General features: G+C 39.1%; 1 protein-coding gene and 1 long non-coding RNA gene across 4 annotated transcripts; one reads left to right on the forward strand and one right to left on the reverse strand.

Annotated features, from left to right (window-relative positions):
• Positions 1-8,085: 8,085 nt before the first annotated feature.
• LOC128852383 (alpha-1-antitrypsin-like protein GS55-MS) lies at positions 8,086-12,315 on the reverse strand. Of its 2 annotated transcripts, none has more exons than XM_054068897.1 (5): positions 12,216-12,315; positions 10,807-11,484; positions 10,113-10,383; positions 9,248-9,395; positions 8,086-8,511 (listed from the first exon to the last, which is right to left on the reverse strand). In XM_054068897.1, exons 1-5 carry the CDS (start codon positions 12,280-12,282, stop codon positions 8,305-8,307), a joined length of 1,371 nt encoding a protein of 456 aa, XP_053924872.1. In that variant the 5' UTR covers positions 12,283-12,315; the 3' UTR covers positions 8,086-8,304. The 2 variants fall into 2 exon arrangements, with proteins under 2 accessions (XP_053924872.1, XP_053924873.1); XM_054068898.1 differs by having other exon boundaries at positions 10,807-10,937; positions 12,216-12,281.
• A 47-nt stretch (positions 12,316-12,362) lies between these two features.
• LOC128852334 (uncharacterized) lies at positions 12,363-24,902 on the forward strand. 2 transcript variants are annotated; one of them, XR_008450106.1, is made up of 3 exons: positions 12,363-12,523; positions 13,800-13,962; positions 18,260-24,902. It is a non-coding gene; the product is annotated as an uncharacterized LOC128852334 (long non-coding RNA). The 2 variants fall into 2 exon arrangements; XR_008450105.1 differs by lacking the exon at positions 18,260-24,902 and adding an exon at positions 15,620-16,981.
• Positions 24,903-24,908: the final 6 nt, after the last annotated feature.

The following is a 24,908-nucleotide window of genomic DNA, read 5'->3' on the forward strand; positions in this document are numbered from 1 at the left end:
TTTGAAAACATGTTACACTAGTGGTAAGTTTGTCATGGAAAAGTCTCACTGGTCCTAAGTAACTTTCATTTAACCTGTTTTTGAGAAGACATTATTGGCTTAAAAAGGAGATTTTAAAAAGAACCGACTAAAATCTTACATTAGACATGCAAACACGGGCTCTACACTATTATGTTTCTCACTGTATTGCTTCATTTTTCTCTTTAGCATATTTGTTAAAGAAATAAAATTTTGCTCTTATCTCTAATATAAGCACAGTCTGTGTGCAAGGTTATTCTTATATGATGTTTTGTCTTTATAGATTCATGGGAGACTATCGTATGGATTTTTTTGAAATTGATACTAAAGAAAAATCTAAACTCATGGTTTTGCTGGGTTGGGGCTGTAAGAATTGGTGTATTTCTGTGAGCAATTACACAGCAGCTGTTCAATGAGCCATGTCTAACAAAGCAATAAGGTTTAATTAGCCCAACAAAATCTGACACCCTGCTGCTGGCACGCTGTCTGTCAGTACAGCTGACTAGTGATGCATGTATGTATATGAAATAAAGCTCACTCCTTACAAGTTTTCTTTGCTTTTCAAGTGTTGTGTGGTTGAATTCTTGTAATTCCAAGTTGTCTTCTCATATAAAGTCTACTTCCCCTGGTCTAAAAACAGGCCTTAGTTAAGGAGATTAACACGTTAACATGTTCTTAATTTTGAGTTTTGACAGAGGTTGTTTTCAAGCTAAACATTGGAAACACCTATTCATATTCTAATTGTTTAGGTATATCAAAAGTTTGGATCACCCAAGAAACCACAACCCATATGGCCAAGCCTCCAAGCCTGTAACATCTCCAAGGTGTGCCGTTTTGTAACAGTACAAAAGCCATGAGTGCAGTGTGCAGCTAAGTTTGTCAAGGCAGCATTGGACTTGCACAGAGATAGTCACAAGTTTAATTTTACAGCATCTTCCTTTATACTTTAAAAATGAGACCTTTGGTTTTTTTCACATGTTGATATTCATAGTACAAGTGCAAGATCAGGAAATCACCATGCATGCATTTCCAAACCCCAAACTCCAAGCCAAGATTGCCTCATTTCTTGCCACAGACAATTTAACTTAAAGTCACAATTAATGATGACTGCTGAATAATGAGAGGACAAGAAATAAACCTATATTCAGCAGCTTTGGCTAACGCAGCCTCCCTATTCTTCCCAACAGGAAGGGCTTCGTGAACATCCTGGAAAGAAAGCAGGAAAATTTCATAGGAGTAGAGTTTGGGCAGCAAAAGTGTTAAGGATAAGGGTGATCTCTGATGCAGTGATTCCTTGGAGTGATTGAATCTGAGGAAAGCCAGCCCAGGGGCTTGAACAAGACCTAGTGGACAACAGAGAACTGGAAATGCCAGAGAGAGACTGAAATAGAAAACAAAGAGAGACATGTGCTATGCTCCTCTATCAAAACATATATATCCACTCAGTAATAATATCTTGTTCAAAGTCTATCCAGCTGCATTGTCTAATGGTTTCTTGCAGCCACCTTATAATCACTCAAATTGACAGAGAAATATTAAAAAATTGGACATTGAAACATGATATTTCTGAAACTGTCCATCTAAAATCTTATTTTACTTTTAAAGAATACATAGTCAACAAGCATGTCAGTGTGTTTTCCTCACAGGTTTTTGCCCCTATGCAACAGAATCTTAGAATAAATGTCTAGGTTGGAAGGAACCTTCAGGGGTCATCTAGTCCAACCCAGCACTCAAACCGTGCCTACTTAGATCAGGTTCTTCACGGACATGCCTCAAATGACAGGGGTTTCACAACCTCTCTGGTATTTAACCACCATATGGTAAAAATATGTTCTTAAGCAGAGTTTTCTACATTCTAACTGTTCATGGAACTTCTCTTCAGTTTCTACCAGCTTCAGCATCATGCATCTCTTCATCATCATCCAGAAGTTTTTTGAGTGTACTTTACATACAAGGCATCACATTTGATCCGTTGGACATTGTGTAGCTAATTCAAAGAAAACCTCCATGGATCTTCTGCTCCTCTGACTCTGTCCTGTGAATTCTTTCTGTAGTCAACTCCACATGGATGTTTTACTCCCCCAGGAGAGCATTATAACGGCAGCAAAAAGGTTGAAATGAGAGAATAAAATATTCTTGTCTGCCTTGACCTGCTTGTAAAACCTGAATGTGAAGTCAGCATTGCTGGTGGCTGCCTTGAGATGAGCCGGGTTTCAACAACATTGCTGCTTCCTAGGAGATATTTAGGTAATTTACAGCTCTCAAGATGTACTTACTATTCACTGGGGAGATCAGTTAGTATGTGGGTGTGAAACCTAATCACACAGTGGACTCGTTTGCAGCTTGTCATTTACAAGATAGTGAAGAACGTATTGACATCTGGGTAAGAAAGCATCGTGACAATTACCCATCTCTCCATAGAATGCCATCAATCTGGTTAATTTTGTGCTGGTTTAGATCTATGGCTGAACTCAAAGACCAGTATGTAAACAAGGGTTTAAATTGTATTCAAAGTAGTTTCTAAACTGGAACAACCATTAAATTCACAGAGTGCCAAAAATAATTCCTCATTTTGCCCATAGAAATGAGATACAAGGCTTAGGTCTCAGTGGTTAGTTCAGTGTTGCCAAACTTCATGAATATTGAAGTGTTTAAAAAGGTTGTTTTCCCCTTAAACTTCTCTCGACCTTTCATCATCTTCCCCTACCAAAATGCCACTTCCATCCGAAGCACACATGGCACATCCAGCTGGAGCATTTTGGGAAGAAAACAGAGCTGGATTTCTCAGGGGATAATGGGAAGAGCAATTTGGGGATCAATGTCAGTGAAAAATAAACTACGTAAATGTCGTCTTTACTGTTATAAAAAGGAAAGATGGGACATATCAGGCCCCTCTTAGTGCCTCTGGACCAATGTGTCTGTAATTTTGCTGGGCTGAAGTAAATGAAGATGTGTATCTGTGATGCCTTCATTTGTACAGCAACACAGTAACAGAAAGGATGATTTTTTTTTTTTAAATAAGCAAGAGTTAAAACTACATGTGTTTACCTGAACCACTTTTTTGTTCTCCTCTTTTCTCTTAATTTCTTTTCAATGCAGAAAGTGGGTTATTTCTGTAAAGAGCCTCCACATGTTAAACTATCCAAAAACTAGCCAAAAAGTGAGTCACCTCAGCTTGGAATAGCTCTGAGTTTCATTTATGATTCATAGGGCTTTATTGAATGAGTTTGATGCAAATGGGCCTAAACTTAAATACTGGGTTTACCTAGACTGTACCAGATGTATAAAGTCAAAGACAGAGAGGTAACCATCACCTCTTGAAGCTTGGCGAGGAGGAGTCTTTGAGCAGATTCTGAGGTAGCAATTGGTAGCAGTTAGAACAGGCATAAATAAGTGTCAGAAGAGAAATTTCATTGGCTGCAGTGCTCTAAAACTGCTACACAGCTTAGTGCAGGGAGAGCCTCACATAATTCCAAACCAAGGAAAACGGAACAAGACATGCTTATGTCACACTAACTGCCAGCTCCTACATGTAAGCTTGCCTTGGAGAAAGAAGTTCAGGAAAACTACTGCAAATACTCAAGGATTTGCAAAACTAGAGGTGGTTCCCTTTATCACCACTGTCATATCAACTATTTTACACTGGTGAAATAAGAAATGCAGGCATTTTTAGGTGCTTTTAAAGGTATTGTGATAAAAGTCTGAGGTGCATTTTTCCATTAACTCATAAGAAACACTTGAAGGTCCATTTAAACTGAAGAAATCTCATCAGAAACGTCAAAGTCAACTACCTGGAGGGAATGAGAGGTATAAAGAATGTGATGGAAATCCAGTAACTTCAGCTAAAACATGCTTAGTTTATGGAGTCATCCAATTCTGATGGGCAGTATAAACCTACTTCTTTCTCAGCTTTTTTCCTGGATTGAGATTATTTATGACTGAAATTGTTTCTGTTTTATGAAATTATTCCTTGTTTATGGCAATCTCAGATTTCTGGATGTTGAAGCATGTGGCTATTCCTGGAAAGGTGAAGTAGGAAGAGCTAGTGAGATGTTTTGACAGCTCTCAACTGAGACTATAATCCTGAAGCAGTTCTCAGGAATCTAATATATAGTAGAATTTCTGAGATAACATTATGACTTTCTATTAAAAAAGTTAGGAAACATTTGTGTGAAATGCTTTCATTTATTTTGGTCTGGCTTTTGCAGTCTCCTAGCAGCCAGTGGTACAATTAAGTACACTCCATTCCAGAAAAAAATGTCTAGCTCCATTACAACAATGAAACTGTTGATGCCTTCAGACCTCCCATTCTGAGCCCCAGCCTTGTCTCGCATAGGTGATCATGCTGCTAGTAACTCCGTCTGACATATGCCAAGTGTATGAATGTAGTATTTGGCGGTACAAGGCTCTGTGAAGGCTGTAGGAGAGCACGGCCTTGAGCAATGTATCTCACAAGAGCTCCCTGAGCCTAGATTTTAGTGTGACTGGCAGATGCTGGATGCTGGATGCTGGATATGTGGATCCTGGCCACAGCACCGTCATTGCTGCCAAGATCCTGGTAGCAACAGAAGCCAAATTTTCTCCACTGTTTTCCTACTAAGATAAAGCTGTGGGCGCACTGATCAGTGATGGAATGATTGGATGCCAGGAAAGGCATACTGTCACTAAGGGGACTCTCTTACCCCATTATATCTGAGGTATCATGGGGTCAATACCCACCAGAACTTTATAAACCTTGCTAAAATTTTTCTTTGTCATTGCATCCTAAAGATCACATGCAGAAAGAACAGTATCATACAGTATAAGAATGTGGTACACTATTTAGTATCAAGACAATGTTAACAAAATGTGACTATTTAGTTGTTCTGTATTAGAAAACAAATTAAAAGGTGATTACTTTGCAAGGGGCCTAAATTAAGGTATGATTCTACGATATCTCCCATTTGATGACAGTATATTGGCATAAGAACTGTGTACCTCAGCTTCATGAGGAAATCTTCTTATTAAGAAGCCTGTGCCTTCTGCCTTTGTCAAAATAAGGGTTCTTGTTTGTGCTCTTGTTTATAGAGTGATAGCAAGTCTTTCCAGCAAAATATGTAATTTGGTTTTCAGCCCGTGTAACGTAAGCAACAGCTCATGTTGTATGCCCTTAGTTTCTTCCTAGCAGATGCTGTGCAGCACTTTGAACAATGATAGGCCTGCACATTGACCCTAACCACTGGCTGTTTGAAGCATATTATTTTTTCGATATACTTCAAGCATCTTATTTCTCTCATGTATACTCACGTATACTTTACTTATATTTTTTTTTCCTTCTTTTACAATCTTTGGCACTACTGAAAAGTACTACTAGTTTTCTTTTAATGCCTTTTGAACATCACATAGTTTGTAGATAAGGGTTATATCTATTTCCACCATGGATTAATCCTGGTTTCTGAGCTCCTTATTTGTGCTTCTAAACTTTGTTTCACTTCCATAGATGCCTCTTTCCTAGTTATGACAACAAATACACAGTTTACTGCTATTCCCACAATGCCTGTTTTTCTTTTCTCCTTATTTCAGAGAGATGCTCAGTATGTGCTCTTCCAAAGCTTTCTGGCTTCCAAAGCTGGCAATTCTTCTATGGCTGCTAACACAAAATATCCTTCACAGAAGATTACTTTCAGCCATACCAACACAGATTTCTCTTGAGGTTCCCATGGGCAGTGCTGGGCTGCAGCTCCTGTGCAAGCATGGTTGCATGACTTCCACGTCAGGTTTGTGTGTAGGCTTCAGTGCAGGCTGGCTTAGAAGATGTCCTTTTGCATTTTGTCCCTCAGGTGGTGTATCAAGCCAGCTCCATCCTCCAGCAATGTCACTGCATTGAGGTTGCACACCACAGTACTTGAACACAGCAGCAGAAATTCTTGGCTAGCTAGGAGGAAAATTCTTCCTCTGTTGCACTGAATCTTCTCAGTCATGCAATTTAGAGTCAGCAAACAAACCTAGAAACAAAAATCCAGGAAAGAAGAAGCAAAAAAACAGTAGACTGAAAGAAGAAACACTGTCCTGAACAATCCATGACCACACTGGATTTGTGACAACCTTAAGTCTGACATTTTAGAGGAGGGTGGGGAATCCTCTATGCTCAATATTTACCATACAAATTTATTGCCTGTGGCACATTTCCAGTGAGGGGCATTCAATACAGATGCATATGGTGCCTAATCCCATTTGCAGATGATTTCCTGCTAACAATAGTTTTCTTGAATATATTTGGCTATCCAGCTCTTAACTGAGCTGAATTTTTCTCCACTCACTTAAGTTAAGCTGCAAGTTTACTACTCAAAGTGAGAGCTAGGTCAAAATACAATTTGTATATTTTTTCCTACTAAAAACAGAGACTATTGATCTGAGGTCACGAGGAACAAGAAACAGAAAGTTTCTTGCCTTTCTCCTACAGAGTCACTTGTTGTTGCAAAGCTGGACTTTGTCATAAAGCCCTGAATTAGCCCTGAGATTTGCAAAGAACTTTTAAGTGATCTGTAGAATCAGTTTACCTGCATTACACCAAGACCAAGTTTAGAGGTGTGAAGCCAACTGTTTGTTACTAAATATTGATCAGACTAGATAGTTGTGAGTAAGAAGCTTTTGACATTGGTTTACATGATTTTGTAGAGGGCTTTGGGAGTAAATGTCAAGTGTTATATGGCTGGCAGATAAACATGAAAAGGTTCTTATATTCCTTATCGGTATACTTACAGCTATAATTTACTAATACTGATAGCAATAATTTAATGTAAAAAAAAATAAATATCACCAAATAAATCAAGATAATTATAATTTAGAAATATTCACCATAATTTTTTAGTTCTATGTTTCACAGAAATTTTAAGAGACCAAAGTCTAAAAAACTGTCTTTTATATTTTACCTCTTTTGTACCAGTTTGAGATGTTCCACAGCAAAAGATTTAATCAATCTGTAATTCAGGTGCTTTCATTAGCTTTCTGCATTTTAATAAGACATGCTAAGTATGTTGATCTGAAAAATTAAGCTAAAAAAATAAAATAATTTATGTATTTACTGATTTGTGTTTCTTTCCCTTCGTAACCATACAACTGTCTAGCGTATATGGTAAGTTGAAATTGTATCAATTGAGTCACTATAAAGTAATACAATATCAGTGTATTAGACACAAGAAACCGTAAGAGAAAAGTTGCAAATGTCAAGTCACAGTATGTTTTTGGTCTCTAACAGTAACACTCTGTTGATATTTAGAAAGATGATTTCTCAAATATTACCTGAATTTTGTATTTGTATCTATGATCATTTGAAACTGGCTAAGAGTCCCTAGGAAAGCTCTGACGTTCCAACCGAGGAAATAAAACTCTCGGGTGTTGAAGTCTTTCATTCCTCCTCTTCTCTACCATAGTCTGACAAGTCTAGCTGGAAAGTGTGATGGTGAATGTGGTATCAGTAGGAGAAAAGAGAAACGATTGTGACAATAAATCTATAAAAAGGAAACGGATACTATGTCATGGACTGCTCCACCGTACTTTTACCTTAGGGCATTGGCAACAACAGCTATATCAGCAAGATAGAACAGAAAATCTTTTCTCTGGTATGGCTTCCCTCCTTAGTAGAATAAACCTTGTTTGTAAAGTAAAACCCACCTTCTCGTCTTCATGAGGAAGTCTTTCACTGAGGAGGGATCAGAGTGAGGGAAGACAAAACAGCTTCACTCAACCATTTAAATAGATTAGTGTGCTCTTCAGCATTCCAGTCACTGCTCCTGCAGCTTCATGCCATACTTGGTTAAAAACCAAAATAATTGATGGAAATTCACTCCAATATTAAGCGAATTTGCATTTAAGACTAGTCATCAAAGGTTAGCAGAGTAAGCAGACAGTAATTACACCTTCCACCTCCTTTTTCCCATTTTCATTCTCCAGCTCTCCTGTACACATGATTGTACAGCAACAGCTACATTATCTGGAGACTTGAAATCATTCCAAATCCCTCACAGAAGCATGTCAGGAAGGTCTTCTTACAAAAACAGTGAAAAGCAACTTGTTATTAACTTGCATTAATGTTACAAGCTATACATGGCTGTACACTGGGGGGAAATAGAAGTGACTTTTGGACACGGAAAAATTGGTTTTGTCTTATAGAGGCTTGATAATGCATATAACAAGGATAATGATGGAAAGACAAGCACTAGTATGTAGTGATATATACACATAAATGTTTTGCTGTATCACGGGAATTTAGCTGGTAATGTACAGAAGTGCGTGTCCTTTAGTCAATCATGCATTTTGGAGAGGGTTTACGATTTTTCCTATGAAGAGGACAGTGCGAGTACATTTATCCAGAATCACCAGGAGAAAGGGCCTGTTGAATCTGACTCGAGGTGGTTGAGGAAAATCGCCAGATCTCCAGGTAACCTCCATCACTGTGGCCCCAGCTGCTTCAGTGCCATTTTCATGAACACTTAACACTGCTCTGTGTATCACCTGCAAGGACAAAAAGCAAAACAACTTCTGCTGACAATCCAGCCGGAAGACACAAGCCTGCCACCCTCCTTGCTCTTGTTAAAGAGACACCTGCTTGGAACAAGCCCCAGGCAGCATCAGCCTCTGGGAAAGTCATCACCAGACACACAGTTGGCCATCAGGCCACTCATGCTAGTCTCCTTCACTGCATGTGCAGAGAGTAACCCCTGAAGAGCAGACAGCCAAAGAGTCCTCAAGATGACTGATGGCTAGACATTATGGAAGCAAAAGAACTGGTAATTTAGCCTACACTAGTATTGCCTTTGGCAGCTTCATTTGTTATTGTGAATTTACCCTATCATCTAGTTGCAAAAAAAAACTTTCTGAGAGCACTAGAAGAAAATGAATATCAGCCTTTTGCCCTCTGTAGGTGAAATTATAGGGTAATTTTAACAAAACTACTTTGAAATAATAATAAATTTTACTTGTGCTACATTTAAATAATTTTGTTTAGTAGCCAAGGGAACATTTAATTATGTGTACATCTTCTTCCTCATCTTTGAACCACGTATGTATCACCATTTATATTTGGCTTCAGATTTAGGAAAGATAGGGCTTTCCTTGCCTCCAGACTAGCAGCTATTGATGATTAAATGATGCTTCAGAGAAATCAGGGTAAGTTTTTCACGGGATATTAATTTCAAATTCCTGAGAACAGGCAAATCCTGCTGTCACTGTGTTTCGTGTGCTGACTTACTTTTGAAACCGTCAGTCCAGGCTTCTCAGTAATCCCTGACAGATCAGCTTGTTCAGTGAACAGATCAATCATACCCACTTGTTTGACTATCTTTTTCACATCATAAGTACCAGAAATAGAAAATTTTGGAATGTGCAGGTATATTTTTCTGTAATAAATAATACAAATAGGAACAAATTGTCATCTCAGTAACACTCCTCAAAGGCTTCACTATAGTGACACTTCATATTTAATTTTCTAAATGTTAAAAGTCTGCTCTCGGTGTTGAGATAACACTTCTGACCAGCTTAGTTATTGAATGTGGAGCGTTGGAGCAACATGAGCAAATGTTACCCTCTACCTCCACAATGCGGTTCAGGGATTAGGGTGAAAGACATGACTATGCAAATTCTGTGGCAAACAGAGGTACTAATATCAGGTAGCAGTTTTTGTTCAAAAGATGGTAGCTAGCTGTCCTAAGGCTGTTTGAATATACAACTACACCTGGGCCACCACGTGAATAACATTTCCACTTTTATATACGATGCCTTCAACATCCTAGCACCCAATACCTCAGAAGTAGCTACTCCAATTGTAGTTTCGCTATCCTCATATGAAACAAGGATCTGTTTACTTCATCATAGCGCCAAACCACTTGTGGTTGGGCCAGGAACTTAACCCAAGATAAAGTCCAAGTTCAAAGACCTGTTTGTTCAGTACTTACAGCTCTTTTTTCATTTTCCAACTAAGAAAAGGGAAATTATGCACAGAGAGGGACCAATAATGAACTGAGTTCAGTAAAATAACCTGGTCTTTAGTGCTTTGTCTTAGTGAGATAATACTAAACTATAACATGGCCACTTCTCACCTTGGCTAAAACACTTACCTGTCTTGGAGTGACTTTTCCCATTTAGACACAGTCTTTTTCAAGAGAGCATCTTCCACCTGCTTCATCTTCCCTTTGTCAGGCAAAATAAATAATGCTGCAGCATTTCCATTGTAAGGTATCTGAACCAGCCAACAGGACAGCTCTTCATCAAAGTAATTTCTGTAGTAACCCTTTCGATACATCATGTCAACTTTTACAGATATTTTCTGATCCACAAAAAAATCATCCTGTTTTGTATATGAAGTACTGAAAGGTTTCTCCCAATGGGCTTATGACAAAAAGAAAAATAATTCAGTGTAATACAAAGAGGAATGGTCATGGTGAATAAGACAGGATCAAGTTCCACAGCCTCCTTTTTTTTTAGAACAAATATGCTCCCTTTTTTTTTTTAACAAGTGCCTGAAGACCATTAGAGACAGATAATACTGAGAACATCTTTTACTACAGCATAAGTCTTAGCATCAAATTAAAGAATTTGCCATCCTCAACAAAAAAATCCAATCTCTCAATGAGGTGAGGACACAAACATTTATACTGATCACAAATACAGATGGTTTCATAGGAATATTTCTCAAATACTGAACATGGTTTCCTTAATTTAAAACATTTAAACTACAGTTTCTTTCTTTTAGGTTTCCAGTCTCCATAATAAACAGTAAGCACTTAAATTACAACTTTTCATATTTCTTACCTTTAAAGAAGACATAGTTAACAAGAACCATTGCAGTGAGAGGATCAATGTTTTCCACTAGTTTAACAATTTTCCCATTTGTCTTTTCCTCAATATAACTGTTGATCTCATTCTCAGCATCAGAGGAGTTGCTAAAGTCAGTAGAAAAGACTTCAGATTCATAAAAGTTTTTGACATCATTCAAGAATGTCTGTAGGGGTTTTAGCGTCTCTTCTATAAAAAGGGCATTGCCCAGGCTCAGCTGGAGTTCACAGTCAGAACGGTTCAGCAAGTGGAGTAGTTGGCAAAAACCTTCATGTATTTCCTCTTCCTGAGTCTTCTTCAGGTTAAAGGCAAGCCCTTCCAGAATCTGTGTCAGCGTTGCTGACTTGGCACCAAGTGCCAGCATTGCAAAAGAAACAGAGATGCTTATGGGTGAAAAGAAAATATTTTGATTGGTTTCTTGAAGGGAAACCAGCTTATAAAATGAAAATGCAAAGTCAGCATTGCTGGGAACTAGTTTGACAAAGGTTTTGTTCTTAAACAGATAAATTCCTTCCCTGTGAGAACTGCATCCTGGGTAGCATGTAGGATCACCCTGCTTATTGCAGTAACGAGGATGCTGGTGACACTGGGCAACAGTATACAAACCAGCCAGTAATAAACAAAAGAAGAAGGTGGGCTTCATTTTCCTATTCACTGGAAAAGAGATAGACATGCAAAACATGGCATGGAAATGAATTTCTTCATGCTGTATGCTCCAGCCAGTTAAAATAACATCCTCAGAACACATTTATTCTCCAAAATCCCACACTTGATTGTTTTACATTCCTGACGCATGCCGATGATCCCCAGGTAGAATATGCCTGCTGATACACTGTTTGTATAATTAATTACTCTCTCAAAAGAGGTAATTTTGATCATATTAACTTCTAAAAAATAGGGTAGGACTGATTTTTTTAAAATTTGCAAATAGCAGGAAGTTTATGACCTTACCCCAGAGTAACCGGTAGAAATTGCTTTTGTACTCAGTACTGCAGGTTGGCTATTGCAGCCCTATTAGTCTTCCTCAATTCATCAAATGATTAGATAATTAAACCCATGCTAAACAAAAAATTTTATATAAACACAGATGATGCTGAGACCAAAATTACCAAAATAATTTCAAAATTTCAAAGATAAAATACCAGATCACAGTGATAGCAAATCCTATAGGCATCTCCGTTGTTTCCAAAACTATTTTCTATTTAATTATGTGAGGTATCTTTTTCACTGGAATTCAGTTTTCTCGCTTTTGGTATATTTGAAGTTTTAGCCTAACATGTATGTCCTTTTGTATACATGTAAAAACACATCCTTTCCAGGAAACAACATAATCCCCCAGAACGACATATTAGAACCATCCAAGGGAAAACTAAAAGGGTACTTACAGTGCTGTAAAAAAGATCTTGTTGTGTAGATCTCTTCTTGTCTGTCCCTTCTTCTTTTCAGTATCATTGAACAGGATTAAGGCAAGTGCCCCTGTTAATCATTAATTACTTCAGATAAAAATCACCAGCAAGGATGCGCAACAGTAATGACATAGGATATTCTGGACAATTTGTCCAGAACAAGCTAATAGTGCTGTGTGGCAGGACTGTAGACAAGAGGGAGAGGAGCAGGATCTACATCTCCTGCTGCTTCCATATTTATGGATCGACACAAGAAGTCTGCATCCACAGCAGTGAGTGCTTTGCAGGTGAGCCTTACCCTTGGAGCTGAACACTGTCAGTTCACATGAAGGCCGCCTCTTGCCTGGGTCTGGCTGTAGGAGAAGAAGCTACCGGCACAGCTTATTGAGGACTGCAGCCTCCCTGCTAGACTGTCCTTCTTAGCTTGGTCCTGGGAGACCTATAAGTAGGATGGGGACACTGCGAGAGTCACCTCTGTGTCAAGATTTCTAAACAGGCTAAGCCACCTTCAGATTTAGAAAGCCCTTCTGCCTTATGCTGTAACTCAGTCACAACCTTTGACACCATGTTTAATGGGTTTGAGTCTTTTCCGTAGGGGAGGAGACTGTATGTGATAGGTGAACAGACTCTAGATGTCTTTAGAGAATAATATGTGACATTATCACCCTACTGAGATATTTACAGTCAATACAGTCCTTCACTTATACCTGTTGGCCATTGTCTGTGACTGGGTATTTGGTGAAGACTTTTCTCTTGGCTTTTTAGACAATATGGAATAAAATCACTAAGAAACATTACCCTGCCCCTGTGGCAGTCTTCTCCATTGCATAGGTTGGTATTGTCATTCCACTCAGCTGTTACAGTATCATTCCCATAATGTAGATGTGAAACAAACAATCTGCATCCTGTTGATTCCACATTGCCAAAACACCCCAAGAGGTTGATGGCAACCATCAGAGTTCAAAGTGAGAGTTGTACCCAAAATCGCCAAACCATTGCCAAGTAATAACAAGTGGATTATGAACTGTCGAAAAATAGCAATGCATGAGGTCGCTAGCCTATTACAGCTTATAAAACAGTGAATAAGACTTACAGGATGAAAAACAGACATGTATTTCTGGTTTAGCAAGCTCTGTAAACTCATTCCAATAATCCTAGATCTTCATTAATAGAGATCAGCTTGTCTATGAGCAGTGAGCCAGAAAGGAGATAAATGGAGAGATGGCCAGAAGGATGACTCAAATAGAGGTGCATACAAAGACAAAAATACCAATACAGATGGTTTTATCTCATCCTGGTACTAAAATAATTTTGAGATTTTTATCCTGTAGTCCAGGTTCTGAACCTGTAAGGGAACTCTGAAAGGCAATCAGGAAACACAAACCAGCATACATCCCCTTGGATTCACTCTTCTCACTATTACATTTATCCTCAGAGCACCAAAACAAAGCTACTTCCTGTAAGACTGTGTGTTACTGAACGCCACTGGTATCAGTTCAAGGAGGATCTTTAAACTCTGCTGTGCAGTTGATGATGTTTATTAATATCTAGTTTTTCATCAAGGGGAAAGACATTCAGAAGGCACTGCAGCTGAGAAGGATAATGCGAGGCCTGCTGGAAATGCTCCCCTTCCATAACTGAAACTTCTGGGAAGAAATGATTGCAGCTCTGAGAACTAAGCAACTATCTTACAGAGTGAAGGAAGGGAAGGTGGGGATGAGAACTGGTAAGTGAGTGCCTGGATAGGCAATGAAGAGGAAAGAGATGGCAAATGTCAGTACAGGAGAGAAAAACAGGAGCCATTAGGATATATCCAGTCCCAGAAATGAGATAAGAGACCAAGACTTCCAAATGTTGCTACAGCTTTGTCATTAAATCCCTGGCAAAATATGTCATACTTATTCCCATTATTACAGCCATTTTTTTTTTTACATCAAGGCTGGACAATATTAATTCTGGTACTTCCTAAATGCTGAACATTTGGTCTTACGACCGTGAAACTGTGCTAAAGTACTTCTTTGCAGTATAACAGATAATTTTGCACCCTCACTCTCAGTCTGTTACTAGAAGTCCACAGTTGCAATGAAATGCTGTGGTGAATCTTAACCTTAAAACGAACATAGATATACATAAATTCCATTGAGAATCAAAGTTCTTTCTACCTTACTCATTATTCCTTGTTATTTTTCTCATTATCTAACTGAAGGTATATTTAAAAACCTCGGATATTCTGGAAGTTGAATCTCTTTCAAGCTACCTTCTGATGCTATCTAAAACCACATGAAGTAGGAAATAACAAAACAATAACAAAAACACACTTATTGTAGTCTATAGCTTGGACAGCATCAAGGGACTGTGATTTACAGGTTGACTATATCAGAGGATAGCAATTCAGTGATGCCATGCTGCCTAGCAAGTAGGTAATCCATCCAGAGGACTTCCTTTTCCAGGATCCACTATGCCAAAAAAATAGATGTATAGAAGACAATGCACATAATTTCTTCCTTAGGCTCCAAGACAACCAATGCTTATTCTTTTCTATTTTCTGGGCCTTCTTGCTTTTATTGCTTCATATTTTATTTCCTTTTTTTATATACATAATTTTGTACATTGCCATGACATTAGAGGGAGAGAAAAATATTAAAATACTACACTACTTAAAAATTTCAACGTTCTAGAAAAACAGAGCATACGATCTCAACAATGTTAAACTTTAGGTTTTTAACGCTGACAATTCATACAGTTTCCTAGAATGACACTAACCGGTCACATTGGTGATAAGTTCTCCAAAGGACTGCCAGAGTTTAATCCCAGTAAGCAACTAGGCACTACAGAGCCAAATGCTCACTCCTCCCACTTCTGTGGGGGAGAGAATTGGAAAAGTAAAAGTGAGAAAGCTTGTGGGTTGGTATAAAGACTGTTAACAGTTAAAGCAAAAGCCACTTACACAAGCAAAGCAAAATATGGAATTAATTCACTGCTTCCCATCAGCAGGCAGGTGTTCAGTCATCTCCCGGAGAGAAGGGCTCCATTATGTGTAACAGCTATTTAGGAAGACAAATGCCATTACTCTGAATGCCCCTTTCCCTCTTCAGGCCCCAGATTTATATGCTGAGTGTGATGTCATATAGCATGGAATATGCTTTTGGTTAGCTGGAGTCAGCTGTCCTGGCTATGTCCCCTCCTATCTTCTCGTGTACCTTCAGCCTACAGCTATATCGCCAACACTGTTTTCAGCACAACTCCAAAACGTAGCCGCATACCAGCTACTATGAAGAAAATTAACTCTATCCCATTCAAAAAACGCACATGGACCAACCTAGAAGGTAATTCTCATTTTCCATTAGATTCACCCTCCATTTTAACTCGCTTTTCTCCATCAGGGAACCCAGATGTGCTCGTTCCTTCATGCTGGTTTTGCTTCATCTATCTTCAAGAAATGATATCTTCATGTACAAATCTTGATAACTGAATTTTAAATATAAAAGCTGAGGAGAAGTGCATACAAGTTGTATTGTAATCCAGAAGGATTTTTTTCACATGGATATGTCCTGCTCATGTTTGCTTTGTTATAGTCCTGAACCATACACAGGAGAATGTCATCAAATGCAAACTTGAAAAGGAATAAAGTTTAAGTGACGAAGATATTAAATTATTTGGTCTATATTGTTTAAGAATTTCACTGTCTTCTCAGGAAAGAGAACTAATATAGATGAGAACCTGTGCCAAGAGGGAGAATTATAGTAATATATGGCAAAGAGCAGTGGCCAGCTCCCAAGCATCTTGCTCCTGGGCAGGAGCCCCAGAATATGTCAGATGTTGAAATGCTCCACGTGTCCAACAATTCTGAATAGCAGGGAGGCTGCATTTAGGAGTCTGAAGCCAATACTGGAAAGGGAATCTCACCTTCTCACTGAATTCAAATCAAGGCTCTTATCCCATTATTGTCTCATGTGGCTGCACAGTTAAACAGCAAAACAGGGCATATCATTTTCTTTTTTAACTCAGCAGTACTAATCTTCTGACTACTAACTTAGTGACTGGAGCACTTGATCGCTTGATCTGGATACAAGACCCATAAGTCTTACAAACCATTCAACCTGAAATAATCAGACCCAAATCGTCCACTTTGCAGAGGCATAGCTCATCTCCAGGCTGCAAGAGGCTAACAAGAAAGTGAAGGGAAAGACAATCCCTAGCCTTCCTTCTAGGATCTTCTGATTAAAAATTAATTAAAATATTAAAAAATATTTATGTGAGATGTATAGATAATTGTGTGTGGATTATCGTGTGCATTTTCATCTACCTGTGAGGGACATTCATAACTTCTGCACGTAAATACACACACCTATGAGTATTCATATTACCGGAGAAAGATCTGCTAGCATGATGTGTTAACTTAATGATGCAAGCACAAGCCTGGGAAGTAGGAAATATTGGTTTCCCTCAAAGGGCAATTGAAGTAGAAGAAGAAACAAAGGCCCCAGCAACTGTGTTGGAACGTGATACCTGATTGCACAAGATGTGCAAGTGTTACTAATTCTAGTCATATGAATAGTGTGTAAGTAGTTCTGCTAAAGATAATCATTATCTTTGCTAAGTCACAACCTGTGGCAATAATTAATGCATTAGGATTTGTATTGAAGAAAAACCCTGAAGAGATTCTATCTCAAATTAATTGTGATGTTTCAATAACATAACTTCAAAACACTTCTTAAGAGTTTTGAAGAATTTCATACTTAGTAGCTTTTATATGCAGAAATTCCAGCTGTGTTTAAAACCAATTTTTGCTAAAAGCTGATAAAAATTAGATTTTTTTATCCTGATATAAAGTGATGCAAAAATGTTTTATTTATTTACCCAGACTTTGTTGAAAACCCCAAAAAAACACTAGCAAGTGTAAATGAAAGGGAAAAAAAAAAGAGCCACAGTAAAATAAAAGTAAGGCAATGAAATAAGTCCATTGTGCTGTAATTACCCAGGCTGAGAGACACCGGAACAGAATATGCCATCAGTTATCAAGATTTTATTATTCTATTTTTAGTTAGATTAAACTCCTTCCAGCAAGATGTGGTGAGGTAGAAACTCCTGCCTTTACATGATCTTGAAGTATTAAGATGGTTTAGTATCTAGCACCTCTAGAGGCAAACTATCCTATCATCAACTCGAACTAATAACCTGGCATGAAGGAACCAGTGAGATTAAAAATCTAAGCCTATCCCTCTGTTATAATCTAACGCAGATCAAAAGCGCAATGTCAATGCATGGTACTGATTCACAATACACATGAAATTTTCATTGCACAAATATCCATGGACTATTTTTTCAAATGGTACTTCTAGAAAAAAAACCCTAAGAGTCACACAGATGAAATAAGATGGGACTCACTACACTCTGATAGAGACAAAGCAAAGCAGATTATTTAACAAACTATTCAATAAGCAGTGGAGTTCGTAAAGCCTAGTTTACTAAGGTTTTATGGGTTTCCTTACTGCAATAACTACAGCTTTACTCCACAGCCTCCAGGACAACTGCTAGAATGCAGGCAAGTAGGGCTGGGGCTAAGTACGGGTCTCCCTGTCACCTGGTCGTTGCTTGCTGTGACCAGCAGAATATAAGCAGCTGAGTGTTGCCTGCCTTCCCCACAGCAGGCACAAACTCGGGTTTCACTCATTTTCACAGAGTAGCATAGCAGTTTTTCAGTCTTCTACCTCTCTGTTAAGCCTGACTAAAGTTTTCCAGTAAGCTGAAATGTTACGGTGGCCAGCTAAGAGAATGCAAGTGGCTACAAACATGAAAATTTGATGTGGTTTCCTTTGCGAACCAAGTTGGTTGTTTTATTTTCTTTGTGTTTGAAGTTATATGAGTTGCAGTTGCTCCATTTTCACTGTTCATGTACCATCAAAAATATATTCATCATCCTTATATTTATTTATGAAAAAACAATTTATTATATATTACTTTTTAATAACGATATGTCTCCATTTTTGTTCTAATTAGAGTTTATTTTATATCCTCTCCAGGAAAAGCTTATAGATATTTCAACACGTGGTAGAGTGATTTAGCAGTACAAGGTGCAGGAAGAGAAGGTTTGGTAAGTACTAACACTTTTTAATATTTTATACCCAGACTGGATGTTCCAGGTCACCTTATATTTCAACTGAGATTCTCTGTCTTTCATTAATAGGTACCATTGGAGGAGAGAACTTTAAATATTGACTTCTAAAAGTGTAACACTCTTGAATCTAAGATTTATTATAGTTATTTGATAAAACCTACTGAAGAACTGTGAGGAAATTAGAGCAAATATTCAGTCAGCAGATACAGCAAGTGTATGTTAAAGATTGAGATACAAAAGACATTTGCTTAGATGAAGTAATAGTGACTTGGAAGCATTATGAGCTAGACTCCACCTTAGTAAATCAGACAAGCTATTCCTCTGTAACCAATCTGGAGCAGAGCAGCCCAGCAGTCCTTCAAACTTAAATTAGTGTCTCATTCTAAATGAAAGACTTTGAACCTTAAGTTAGAACCTTGCAGAAACACTTTGGAAAGGTTTTTTCAAGTGTGGACAGTGAGTTACAGAACTGGAAAAATTATGAAATCACGTGTATTTGATGTGTGGTTTATTGCATGCTTTGGACTGAAAGTGGTTTGCTTACCAAAGAAATGCAGCTGACCTAAGTTCCACTGCTTTACATTCAGTACACAAGCTACAGTTATGGACAGATAGCACTGGACATTCGCTTTGCCCTTGCAGAAATACCTAAGATAGAAGGGAGCTGTTTGTAGGTTACTTTTATCTCAGACCTAATCTGTTCATGAGCTACCTACCATAATACCAAACCCTTGTTTCTGAATGACAGCAGTCAGTTCAGTTATACCATTTCACTGATCCTACGGCTAAAACATAACAAGAAAATCAAAATCTCCACTGACACAGAAACAGCAAGACAGAAATTCTTTTTCTCTCTGGTTTCAAAATGAGGCAGAATTTGTCACGTCCATTCCTTGATTTTACCAGAAGATGGTGGCACAGGGCTCCTTTTCCTAAAAGCCCCAGAACTTGAGGCACCATGCTTAAGAGTTTTACCTGCGGGAAGCAGTGTAGCAGAATCGCACTAAAAGTTTGCCTTCTTTCAAGGGTCTTACTAGTCATAACTACTATAATGAAGTGATGACATTTTACTAAAAGAATTTGCCCTGCAGACCTTCTTCTCTTGGTGTAAAGGAAACGTTCTTATGCCAACAACTTTTAGAGGGACAAGTTCACCAGAAAATAAAAGTTATCATTTTGAAATGAGGTTATCTACTCAGAGAAACCTCCCGTCATTACTATTAAAATTTAAATTGATGCCTTACATTATTTATCTTTCTGTTGCAGACATGGTCTTAAATAAGCACTAAGAAAATCCCTTATGTAGATATTTTGCAATTATACTTGAAGTTTTTTGCTCCCAAAGACAGATAGAAAGTATTAGGGCTAAACTTTGCAAAGCGTTGTCATTTGTTATTTAACAGATTAATATTGTTGGCTATAGTGAAGAACCAGAAGACAGGTCAGCTAGCTAAGTTAATATAGTCAATGAAATTAAGTTTATGATATGAATCCATTGCTCATATCCCTTTTCTTAAACAGGTATTTGACACTGTAACCTTCTGAGATACTGAGGATTCTGGCAGGTCACTGAGATGGTTTAGTACTACAGTTCTCTTCATTGTTTCAGTGAAGGTAAAAGAAGAGGCTGTGTGGTTGCCCACATTCTGGCAGATTAGCACAACCCCATTTCCATCAATGATTTACATTAACATATCTCCACAAGGCACTTTGGTATTCAGGTTGTACCTGCATAATTTTTCATCATGATTGCTTTGCCATCTTTCCTGCCCTGCCAGCCCAGAAGGGGCTAGAAGGGATGGGGTGTATTTGCCCCCATTAGATGATTATTCTCGGTCACCCTTGACACAACTGTGAATATGTCAAGACTGTGGCACAGAGCACAATGACAGGCATGAGCACAAGGCAATAATCTCTGTCTAGGCCAGCTGGGGCCCAAGACACCTTAAAATGTCTTTCATAAGATTTGCCAGAGGGACAGACCTCAGACTTGAAAGAGAGAAGATACTGGAACAGAAAATAAATTCAACTTGTACATTCCAGTATTTGTGCCTTGAATATGTGAGTTACAGTACGGGTTTTTTTTATGGCTAAAGAATCTGCATCTTTGTGAACAGCAAGTCGTAGAATCATAGAATCATAGTATAGTTAGGAATCCAAATAAGGTCTAGACGTAGGTTCTCTTTTGCATTCCTTTGCATTTTAGGACGTACTTTCCATTACATCTTTCATCTCTTCTGTGCACAGATGTTTTCTTTTGCTCTGAGATTCTTTCCTGGCTGCAACCGAAGTTCTTATGACAACTATAACACTTAGTGAATTACCTTATTCTATGTTACTTTTTATTTTTCAAATATTTTCCTCAGCACTGTATCATCTATGTGGTCTGTTTTTCCTACTTGAGACAGTAAACAACGTAGCAACTTTTCCTTAATAAGATATTTGCATAAGTCAGGCAAAGCCTTCTTCAGACCTATGACCACCACATTGATGTTAATAGAAGTTTTCCAGCCACAAAGGATACATTCTCATTTAGTAAAGAAATACATTATAAGTATTTGATTTCCAGATGGGTTATGGAAAAGTAACTGAATGCAATCAAATCAAACAGGGCCTTGAGCAGCCTGATCTAGCGGGAGGTGTCCCTGCCGATGGTGTGGGGGTTGGAACTAGAGAATCAATAAGGTCCCTTCCAATCCAAACAATACTATAAGACAAATAAAGACTCATTTGTACAAATCAGGCTAATTCATTTATAATAAATTCATCTCCAGGGTAGGATTGAGCTGAAAAGCTACTTTAGCCATGCAAATTCTCCTTTACAAAAAGCCAGCAAAGTCCTTTGCAGCAACATCAGTCCTGAGCTGAATTTGTGTAAGCAGAGTATTAATAATACTCAAGGTTGTAAACATGAAATGAATGAATTATGTTACTTTCTTTGAAACTGTTAGTCTGAGGAAAACACAATTACCAACTTATTTTAAAATAGTTTCTCTGTTAAGGGTATTTCCAGATCATTCTTTGCTGGCCAACAGTGTACAGGGAATGAATAATATCCCCATTGCATACATGTGTTAATTTTAAATGGGGTACGGTTAGAAGGATGTGCCACAGGACTTGGACATATGTAGCCCATAGTCATCTTCATGCTCCTGTCCCTTCTGAGAAGTTGCATTCGTCCTAGCAGTGGTCAAGAGCTGAACAGGTGTCACAGCTGTGTTGAGAGAGCTGATGTGCCCATTCAAGGATGAGTTATCCAGATACCCGGATCTGTGTTCAAATCACATAGTTGGGAACAAGAAAGGATACTCCAAACTAATGATAGTTTCTGAATAACAGAGCTATGTGAGCAGCCAGTGTTTCTGTAATTATCTGATTTGTGCCTTTTGGCACTGAGTCAGCTTTTTTCCTTACTGATTAAAGGTAAAATGCATTGAACAGGTACTGTATTAGCCCTGAAGTCCAGCTGCTTCATGGTTTGTGACAACATACTGCATGGACTCTGCCATGGGGCAAAGCAAACAGAGCTTTATTGATAGAGGCTATTCCACTAGCAAACAGAGTACCAGTAGACCATAAACAAGGTCAGATAGAACAAACTTACCGTCTCCCACATGGCTCAGAGGCTGCCAAGAAAAGTCTGGCACTCAGATCTGCTGGGGCACAGTTAGGCTACCCTTCAGGGGTTCATCCCAGTGGGTCTATCTTCCCTTGCAGGGGTTCTCAGCTGAGATATGCTCTCATTAGGTAAGGCTTTTTCTTCAGAGCTTCCTGTAAATATGTCAGGTCAGCATGAGCCACAGCAGGTCATTTAGTTTGGATGGTTGTGACAAGAGGTTAAATACTCCACTGTAAGCTGTATTTTCCCCTTCTGCTGACTGTTCCTGCAGGAAGCCAAGTGTACAACAGAGGTCTTCTGCTTTGAGCTAAAGCAGAATTCATTTTCTAACTTTTTATCTAAGCCTCATCTAAGTAACTTTATTTTCTGAAACATGACTACATGTTTTCAGAGAATGTCTGTCTCTACAAGGAATAACACTTAGAATTTGTCATTATCTCCAAAGTAATGGGGCACTAGCAAGCAGAAAGGCCATTGCTTATACTTATTTCTATGAATACAAAGGCTACTCTTGAGTTGGTGAAATGCTGTAGGTCAAACCGGTGAAAAAGTCTGGTACGTGCAGGGAGGAGCAGACAGGACAGGTGATTCAAAACTAACCAAAGAAGTACTTCATTCCACATGCATTGTAGTCAGCATAAAGCTGAGGGATCAAGAGGGCCAGGCCCTCTTATGCTATGGCCAGCATCTAATAAGATCTCCATCTGTCTTTCTGCCCCCTGCTCTCAGATTTGTGCATTCCTGAATGCAGTTCCTGTGTCCAACTCCTATCTGCTGCTGAATACAGCCCAGGACTTTTCCCCATGCCCACTCTACAGCACCTGTCATGATGCAGAGTCATTGTGGAGTGGGGGGTGACCGGTTTATATATTTATATATATTATTATTTTCTTAGTTTTATTATTTTCCTTTTGATTATTAATGTTTCATTGAAGCTGTTTGAGTTTTAGTTTCCAATCCACAAGCCTCTCCCTCATTTCCCTTTTCCTCTTCCCTGGGAGGAGGGGCAGGGACTGGGTCACAACTGCCTGTGTTTATCTGCTGCCGTGGCCGGTGTGGGGCTAAACCATGACAACAGGTTAGGAAGAAGCTCTAATTCTCTTTCAAGGCTTGGCTTGGATCTAGCTATCCCATAGACTGGGAGAATGCACGTATGGGGTTAACCTGCCCTGATCTGATCTGGTGGAAGATTGAGGAGTGTTAATAAAATCACCTACAGATCAATGAAATACACCATAAAATGCAGTTGTTTACCATTGGCAAAATGAAGACATGGTACATAAGTAACAGTTTATGTCTATCAGAATCCTACCTTTCCTTCTCTATCATTAATGCAACTAGATAGCATGAAGAGGAACATGCCCTATCACATACTAAGATAGACAAAAGCAACATGGATAAATCATGAAGGGCAGACTAACACGATTTTCTCAGTATTAGGACAAAATGCACCCTGCCTCCACAAAAACTTTGCAGAATTGTCCAGTTCTCAAAGAATATCATCAGTGCCATGCTGAGAGTAGTGTCAGCTAAGTATATTTAGGCCCTTGCTCTACGGATCTCCATACTGTGAGCTGTAGGCATTCTTGTGCCTCCCGCATATTTATGGCACAAGATTAAGTCTTTTTCCTGTCTTCTCCACATCCTCCCCTTCCAGAGATATGTGGGCTGAACCTCCTTCTCACTCCAGGTCCCTGCCACAGCTCAGTTCAATGTGCTGGTCTGGAGCACGAAGTTCCTCACTTAGAGGACAGCTGTGGTGATGCTCCACATTCTGGTAGAATGCCACCTGCTAAGCCCATTCAGCATTCAAAGGTGCCTTGTTTGATACTTTTGCCAGGAGCAGGTAGTCCTCACACTTCAGTGTGAAAATTCCCAGTGCAGCTGTCCTCCTGCAGTTCCTCGCTTCCACTCTCAAAAGCCAAGGCCTGGGATTTAGATGGGGTGAGAAGTTGCTCCATGTGTTATTTCCCAAAGCTTGTGCTCTGTCCTAGCAACCGTGAGATTTTTCCTAACCTCTTTCCCTTCAGCAATAGGCTGGGAACCTGTTTTTCTGCCACCTCTCTCTGATAAAAATCTCACCATCCTACCTTCTAATCAGTACTGGTACACCAATTTATCAGTGCAGGATCTCACCGGAGTTGCTTCCAGCCCTTGCTGAGTTCATACAGCCACCTCAGAGCAGGCTGCCTCATACCACAGCAAGTTATCATTGATCTCAACTCTGTAAAAGCCGCTGCTTTGCACAGAGGTGTGGTATCTCCCGGTCTACTGAGTGATGGTATCTTGTCCCAGCAGAAGCAATAGCTCAGGGCTTCCACTGCTTGGAACAAAGGGAGTCATACAAGGCAGCAGTCTCTAAACCCCTCTAAGTCAGAAGCATAGCCCCTCCATACACCATACCTGTGCTACAAGCACTGATGGGTCTCAATAAAGCACCTTTGTAGAGTGGACCAAGTTTGAGGAAAAGGGCCAGGGAACCAGAGAGATGTCATGGGTGGGGACCTTGTTGATTCAGGGCTTGCATGGCCTTTGCAGTGCTCACAGCACATTGCCAGGATCACTGTAGAAATGAGCAATTTCTCCGCATTCTGGACCATAATCTTCCCAGTGACAGCTGCTAAACTCCACTAGCAAAAAAATTAACCGGAGTCAGTATGCGCGGCATGAGTCAAAACAGTGCAGTGGGAGAGTAGCTGTCAAAGCAGGAGTCAGTCTCTGAGGCAACAGCTGTGAGGTAAAGGATTTCCTACAGACTTCAGCAAGGCTGAGGACTGGGGCCCAGTGCTTCACTACAGTAAGAGTAAGTGACCTGCAGACCCATAACAGCAAGAGAGTGTTTATGCATTTCTTGAAAACATGTTTTACTGAAGCAGGCACATAAGGAGACAATAGAAAGAGTTGCCATCTCTGTATGAGAAAATTTGGGCTCATT

The sequence above is a fragment of the Cuculus canorus genome, chromosome 5, assembly GCF_017976375.1.
Source record: "Cuculus canorus isolate bCucCan1 chromosome 5, bCucCan1.pri, whole genome shotgun sequence".
NCBI lineage: Eukaryota > Metazoa > Chordata > Aves > Cuculiformes > Cuculidae > Cuculus > Cuculus canorus.

Coding starts and splice junctions, on each gene's coding strand:
- LOC128852383 (XM_054068897.1), bottom strand. CDS start 12,282: ATGATACTGAAAAGAAGAAGGGACAGACAAGAAGAGATCTACACAACA. Junction 9,396..10,112: donor GAAAAGTCACTCCAAGACAG/GTAAGTGTTTTA, acceptor TATTTATTACAG/AAAAATATACCTGCACATTC. Junction 8,512..9,247: donor CTGGACTGACGGTTTCAAAA/GTAAGTCAGCAC, acceptor TTGTCCTTGCAG/GTGATACACAGAGCAGTGTT.